This window comes from Molossus molossus, unplaced genomic scaffold, assembly GCF_014108415.1.
Source record: "Molossus molossus isolate mMolMol1 unplaced genomic scaffold, mMolMol1.p scaffold_m16_p_20, whole genome shotgun sequence".
NCBI lineage: Eukaryota > Metazoa > Chordata > Mammalia > Chiroptera > Molossidae > Molossus > Molossus molossus.
In genome coordinates, this window is record NW_023425356.1 from 19,426,751 (window position 1) to 19,434,265 (window position 7,515).

Here is a 7,515-nt window from a genome sequence, read left to right on the forward strand (position 1 = left end):
CACAGCAAAGGAAACCATTAACAAAATGAAAAGACAACCTACTGAATGAGAGAACATATTTGCCAATGATACATCTGATAAGGGGTTAATATTCTAAGTTTATAAAGACTTTATACAACTTAACACCCCCCAAACTAAACAAGCCAATTAAAAATGGCATAGGACATAAATAGGCATTTCTCCAAAGAGGACATACGGATGACCAATAGACATATTAAAAGATGCTACATGTCACAGATCATCAGAGGAATGCAAATTAAAACCACAATGAGATATCATCTCACATCTGTAAGAATGGCTGTCATCAATAATCAACAAACAACACATGTTGGGGAGGATGTGGAGAAACAGGAACTCTTGTGCACTGTAGGTGGGAAAACAGCATGGAGTTACCTTAAAAATTTAAAAGTGGAACTGCCATTTGAACCAGTGAATCCACTTCTGGGAATACATTTTAAAAAACCCAAAACACTAATTCAAAAGAATATATGTACCCCTGTGTTCATTGCAGCATTATTTACAATAGCCAAGATTTGGAAACAGCCCAAGTGCCCATCAACAGATGAGTGGGTTAAAAAGCTGTAGTACTATTTACACAATGGAATACTACTCAGTCATAAAAAAGGAAATCTTACCTTCTGCAACAGCATGAATGGACCTGAAGAGTATTAGGCTAAGTGAAATAAACCAGTCACAAAAAGAAAAATATCATATGATTTTACTCCTATATGGAATATAATGAACAAAATAGAAACAAACTCATAGATACAGAGAACAGACTGACAGCTGTCAGAGGGGAGGGGGTTGGGAAGCTGGGTATAAAGGTGAAGGGATTAAGTAAAAATAAACAACTCACAGGCACAGACAACAATATGGTAATTACTAGAGGGGAAGGGAGGTAGGGGTGTTAGGAGAGGGTAAAGGGAGGGCATAAATGATGACAGAAGGAGACTTGACTCCAGGTGGTGAATACACAATACAGTGTACAGATGATGTATTATAGAATTGTACTCTCAAAACCCATATAAACTTATTAACCAGTGTCACCCCAATACATTCAATAAAATGTTTTTTAAAAGTACAATTAAAAAATCCAAATTAAAAAATATCATTTGCACATTTGTAGAAGTGCTTTGTAGTACTAGCACATAATTTATATTTGTTTTGTTTCTTTTTTCAGAATGACAACTTCCAAGAGGCAAAAACCACATTTGTCAGGTGAGCTGGGTGCTCTTAATGGTGCGACCTAAGCTTTTCCTCCTTTTATCCTTCCCTAGATAGGATTAATTACATGAGTCTCCCAGATTTTTTAAAATCAATTTTAAATAGAGAAAGGAAGAGAAATAGAGAAACATTGATTTGTGCATTCATTTATGCATTCATTGGTGGCTTCTTATATGTGTCCTGACTGGGGATCAAACCCTTAAACTTGGGATGACACTCTAGCCAACTGAGCTACCTAGCCAGGACAAGTCTCCCAGACTCTTGTCAGCTGGTCCCTGGGTTTCCTCTCTCTCTCCTGTACCTGAGATGCATCAGGGTCTGACCTCCCTGTCATTAGTTATTAGAGCAACTCTGTCCATGGGGATGCATTCCCGGGCGTGTGTGTGCTCACACACTCACTTCCCCTAAATATCCCCTCTGAACCAATGAATGGATCACAGACTGGAGTCAGGAAACAGACAATTACCCGAAACACAGATTTATTATGGGAGGAAAAATGAGAAGCTCAGGGAGGGGGAACTAGGGAAGGAAATGAGGCAGAAGCTGTGCATTGGCCTCTGGTGTCCTCACTAGTCAGGGTGTAACCCTAGAAGAAGCTCAGGTACATTCTTTGCTTTGAGACATGGATGCACCATAGCTGTGGTCAAGCTGGAGGTTGGAGAGAATGAGGCCCCTTCATGCCCACCTAGGAGAGTGTCAGGATGAGATATAAGAGACTTGCAGGCAAAGGTGAGGTGTGTGATGACGGTCTCAATGGGCAGAACTCCTGACAATGCTTCGTTGGACTCTGGATAGAAGAGATGGGAGAGAAGGGACATCCTGGAACTGGGGGGAAGAGGAGCAGGAAAAAGGAAGGTCCCATCTGATAGCCTGGATGGTGAGCAGGTGGTATTCCAGTTGATCCTTCTATTTACTCTTGGGAGTTTGCTGGGCCATGGGGCACTTCTGCTGGGCAGGGGCAGCTGTGCTCTTGGGTGGGCATTGCTTCTGAGCCTGGGGAGCACATGGATTCTTGGTTTGGGGTGCACAGGTCTCTTGACATTTGACAGGCGGCGGCTGACAGGGCTGTTTCACCTGCTGCTGCTGGGCCTTCTGGGGCAGCTGCTGCTGCTGATGCTGCTGGGAAGACATTGCTGCAGGAACAGGTGAGCCTGAAAGAAACCCGGGCAGGGGCTGGTATGAGAAGGGCTTCCTCATCTCTCCTCCCCTCTGACACTGAGAAGAGTGTTTTCTCCACCAGCCAAGAATGTGACAAGTGATTAATAGCCTCGAATTGCTCAATGGATTGATTCACATGCACCCACTGTTGCAATTCTCCTCTTTCCTTTTCTTCTGTGCTGTTCTGATTTCCTATCTTCCTTCATCTTCCCGTGGATTCTTGACTCAATTAAATACATAGTTTATTTCTACGTCTTACCAGGGAATATGATGGGGGTACTGAGTTGGTGATTAAAAAGGAGTCCAGACATTTTACAAGATCAAGGCACGGGCTCTCGGCTGATGGGTCTGCAATGCTAACTGTTGCCTGGGGTAGTACAATAGGTGCGGGCAAGATGGACGGGCATAAGGAAGAGGCAGTCTCTGTCTCGGAGGAAAGTGTGTGCAAGTGATGGGTTGGAGAAACCCAGTTCCAGGTACTCAGAGAACGGTTCTAATCCTGACTCCCCCGCTGGCTCACCATGGGATGCTCAGGTGAATCATTTAACTTGGCTGTGGGATAGTGGTTCTAGCCCTCCATGGAGAACTAGGGTATTTAAGGCTAAGTAGATCACTGGAGGTAAGAGACTTATAAGGAAGATGTTTTCCCAAGAGGCAGCCTGGTTCAGAGGAAAGAGGATTATTTCCTCACTGGCCAGGCATACCTCTGGGCAATCTGGATCCCATGCCTTTATCTGGAGGGTGCTGATGGGGAAGGTCTCTGAGGCCTTCCCAGCTCTGCCGTGCTCTCTGGGTTTCTTCATATGCAGCATTGCTCACCTTCTAAATTTGTGATTAGAAATGGGAAGCACAGGTCCCAGGGGGCAATCATGATATTGACATATGGGAACTGCGGAGTATAAAATACAATATATAAAATACAATTTCTGTAAAACTAAAAACAAAGTTTGAAAAGCTTATTGGTAGTGCCAAAAGGGCCCGAGAAAGCTTTGAAGAAAGCTCAGACTTGCTACAAAATGTGACAGCTCTAAATATATCTCCTCAATGAGAAAAATCCTCTTGCCAGGGACTTAAAACCCAGAATCAGGATATTAGTCACACCTCGCAATGGTACAGAATGGAGACTGAATTTCCCAAGTAACAATTAGGGTGACATTTTCTTAATTGTCACCAGGCTCCTGCCACTTCTCTGATTACCCAAGAAAGAAGAGGAGCGTGGCCTAGCGGCTCAAGGCAGTTCAAGAGGAGGAGAGGGCCTGAAAGGCCCCCGGAGCACGAGTGCATTCCCACTTACCGGAGCTGCGAGCTGGACCCTGGGGAGGAGGCTGATGAAGGTTCATGGCCAGCCTCTCCTGGCAACCTTATAAAGGCCCCCAACTTGCCCTGGGCACTTGGCGTGTCCCTGATCACTACCTCCCAGGGAATTCCTCACCCACTTCTCCCACCTGCACTTCCTCCAGGGACTTGCTTTACTAGACTAGACTGTTTAGATGGAAAACACCCACCAGGTATTGTAGCATTCTGGGTTCCTGTCTACCGGAGCTGACTTTACCCACATAAGGCCTTTGCCTAAACTCAAGGACTCAAGATCTTTTGAAAATAGAACCGATCTGAGGATTTATAAGAAACATTAAGGAAGGAGGAGTATGGCCTTGGGGCACTTTTGACAAAAATATGAACATGGTCTTGGCTGCCATTTATTGAGCACTCACATGCCTCACCCTGAGATCAGCCCTCGTGCCACTGTTTCATTGTATCTTTATAGCCCCTATAAGTCAAAGGCCATTGTTCCCATTTTGCAGATGAGAAGAGTGAGGCCGGGAAGGATCTCATAGGTAGTAAGCAGGGGAGATGGGATTGGAACTCAATGGGAATGATTCAAAGGACCCAGAGTTTTGAACATTATAGATGGTGAAGTCAAGAGTTAACCACGGCTTCTCTATCCCCCAGCCCTGTCCCACTACACAGTGATATGGTTTCCCAGTCTAGGGAGCACCTTTGGCACAGGCCTCTGTATGACTTCTCCTTGAGCACAAGCAGAAGAATGTGAATGGTGTCCCGAATTTTAATCAACATGGTGCTATGTCCCGGACCTGCCCACCAGAAGTCAGGCACTGATGGGTATTAGCGGTGGTCAAAGAGGGGGGGATAGAATTTGGCTTCTGGGTTAGGGCTACCAGATAAAATATAGAGTACCCAGTTCAAGTTCAAGTTCAGGTAAACACCAGAATTTTTTAGTATAAATATGTCCCAAATATTACTTGAAATATACTACACCATTACTTGTTGTTTCTCTGGAATTCAACTGGAACAGGGTACACTGTATTTTTATCCGCTAGGTCTGGCCAGGAATTCAGATGGGCAGAAAGAGCTCTGATCCTGCAGTTGGCCTCCTAGCCCCTGGGGGGGAGGAAGGCAGGCCTGCTCTGGGACACTGCTCCCCTTGGGACCACTGCCAGGAGCCTCAGGCTCCTGCTCCACCAGAGACCGACATGCTCCTTTCTGTCACTGGCCAGCAAAATGCAAGGCTGCCTGAGAAATGATAGAAATACCTAAAAGTAATTTTTGAACCATTTTCAAATCCCTTATTTAATCTTCATGGCAGTTCTGCTGGATAGTTAAATGTGATTTCAGTGTATAAAAGTAGACCCAGGATAGTTAACTGACTGCTCAACAACATGTAACTAGTCAGGGTGGAGCTGGGTGGGGCCCTTGCCCAAAGCTCATTTCCACTATATCACCGTGGCTAGCATCACCTTGGTGGACAAGTGACTGTCACTGGGTGGGGACCATGACTAATGGTCTTGCCTGAGCTTTCTGTCATGTAAAGACCGGATATTGCTCAATTTTCAAGGTCAGCCTCACTTAAAAGTTAACCCTTAATTCCCCCTCCAGGCCATGCCTCCTCCTCCTCCTCCTCCTCCTCCTCCCAAGCCTATCCCCTTGAAGAATGGTCCCAGATTCTGGGCTCTGCATTCCACCGTGGAGATGAGCACCCTCTCCCTCTGCACCATCACCTCCACCACTCCCATGCCGCTGCGTTCATCCTGACGCAGACTCTCCGCCAGGGAAATATGCAGCGAGACAGAGCCGGTGTGGACATAAATCAGGGCGTTCTCGTGTGCCCGGCCCCGAAGGCGTGAGCGCAGGTGTGCTGTGACGCCGAATACCGGGGCCGCCCCTCTGTCACCTCATGGCTTCTCTGATACAGTTGTGTCTTTCTTCTCCCCAGTCTGCTCATTGAGCTCTTGCTTGAGCCGTAAACAACTCCCACTTGGTTTTTAGAATTCTAGCTAGTGATGAAACGTGGCTTATAACACAACTATCATCTCAGATGGTACTCCAGGGGTGGCCGGGATAGAGACATAAACGTGGTTGGCCTTGAAGGGGCTGTGTCCTCTAGGTCACGAATATCAAGTTCATAGGCAGTAACGTCTTTGCCTTTCCAAAATGCTGATGCTCAGCTTTCCTGTTGGCCACCTTATCCCCACTTTCTAGAGGGGCAAACTGAGAGCTGGGATGGAGACATGCTTTGCTCAAGGTCACAGAGAGGTTAATGTCAAAGCCAGGGTTGGAGCATAGGTCGCCTGGCTTCACAGCTGTTTTCAGTCAGCTGAAGTGAGGAGCCACTGGCTGCTGCTTAGCAGAGGCCACATTAATGACAAAATTAAGGAGTTGGTTCCGGTGGTTTCCATCTCTTGCACAAGCCTCCCTTCCCCTCTCCTCCCTGGCATCAGGTGCTCTCTTTCCTGCCACGCCTGTCTCCCTCCCTTCCCTAAGAGACCCGGGCTGACCCCCGCTCCGTGCACTGCCAGACACAGGTGCATTTTTATTAGTCATTAAACCTCGTAAAGCACCTCCGCATACACTTTTCTCAACACTCCATAAAGAAAGGTGATTGTATTATAAATTTTATAGATGAGAAAACTGGCTCTGATTGTGGCTGGATCCAGAATCCAGAAGAGAAGGCCGATCCAACTCTCTTAAATCCATAATGACGGATACACAGACAGAGCGGACTGTTTTTCGAAGGAGGAAGGAGGGGAGGCTGCCTCAACCACATGTTAACAACCCCTGCAGGGAGGACGGGCCCTGAGAAGTCAGGTGGAGTAGCTCCTCCGTAGTCCCTGCTCCCACCCCACCGCCTCGCCCGGCCTCGGGCCTGTGGCCTGTGGCCTGGAGTCTTGCCTCTACTCTCGCATCCTCAAAGGACCGTGTGGTATTGGAAGCAGAAGGCCAGGCTCTGCATCTCACCTCTCTAGGGAGCAGACATCGGAGAGCAGGTGTGTGACTGTGACTCCATTATGGAGGGGAGGGAACAGGCAAGACTCATTTCTGAGGGTGAATCAAAGCTTGAGAAACCCCAGCCCCACCCTGCAAACAAACAAGGGGTGGCTGGGCAACAGAGTCCTGGCACTGGGAGGGGACCCTGCCAGACACGATGGGACGAATCCTCTCTCTCTCCATCCAGACACATCCCCACCAGAGCACTTTTTCTCTGGGCTTTGGGGGAAAAAAGCGTCATTGGTGGCTCCATCTGGAGACACATGGAACATATTTATTATGCTATTTTCATGAATGAAACAAAAAAAGACAAAAAGGAGAGGTCTGGGTTGCCCATGAGAGGCGTTTAGGATGAGAGGACTGTGCGTGGCCGACAGAACCATGGAGGTCCGGGGCTGCCAATGTTCCTGTATTTTAGCTGATTATTCGGTAAAATAAAAAATTTAAATCTGGGAAAATTACATTATTTTAAAATAATGTCAGATTTGCTTTATCTTAATTCCTGGTTGGTGCTCAAGCAGCAGTCGTGGCTGAGAACATTTAGTTTTGAGTTTCTGCCTTCGCCAGTGACTTAATCTATCAACAAGCATTTCAGAGGATGCTCCATTAAAGAGAGCTCATGGCATTTTCTTAATGTGGAAAATCCATTTGCAGCATGAATCACTTCACCCTCTAATTGATCTGTTTGCAAGTAAGATGCTTGGATATGAGTGTTAGGTATTTTGTATAATGGTATTAAGAGCGGTCCGTGGAGAGAGGAGCGAGATGATGAGTCTTCAGAAACATGTGATTCATTTATCTCCTTCCTCCACCCCTCATCCCTCTATGATATGTTTCTAGAAGATCCTC

The 7,515-nt window shown here is 46.6% G+C and overlaps 1 protein-coding gene across 1 annotated transcript; it reads right to left on the reverse strand.

Annotated features, from left to right (window-relative positions):
• Positions 1-2,130: 2,130 nt before the first annotated feature.
• Positions 2,131-6,584, reverse strand: SPRR4 (small proline rich protein 4). The gene is made up of 2 exons (XM_036271972.1): positions 6,554-6,584; positions 2,131-2,378 (listed from the first exon to the last, which is right to left on the reverse strand). The coding sequence occupies exon 2, from the start codon at positions 2,353-2,355 to the stop codon at positions 2,131-2,133; it is 225 nt and encodes a 74-aa protein (XP_036127865.1). The 5' UTR covers positions 2,356-2,378; positions 6,554-6,584.
• Positions 6,585-7,515: the final 931 nt, after the last annotated feature.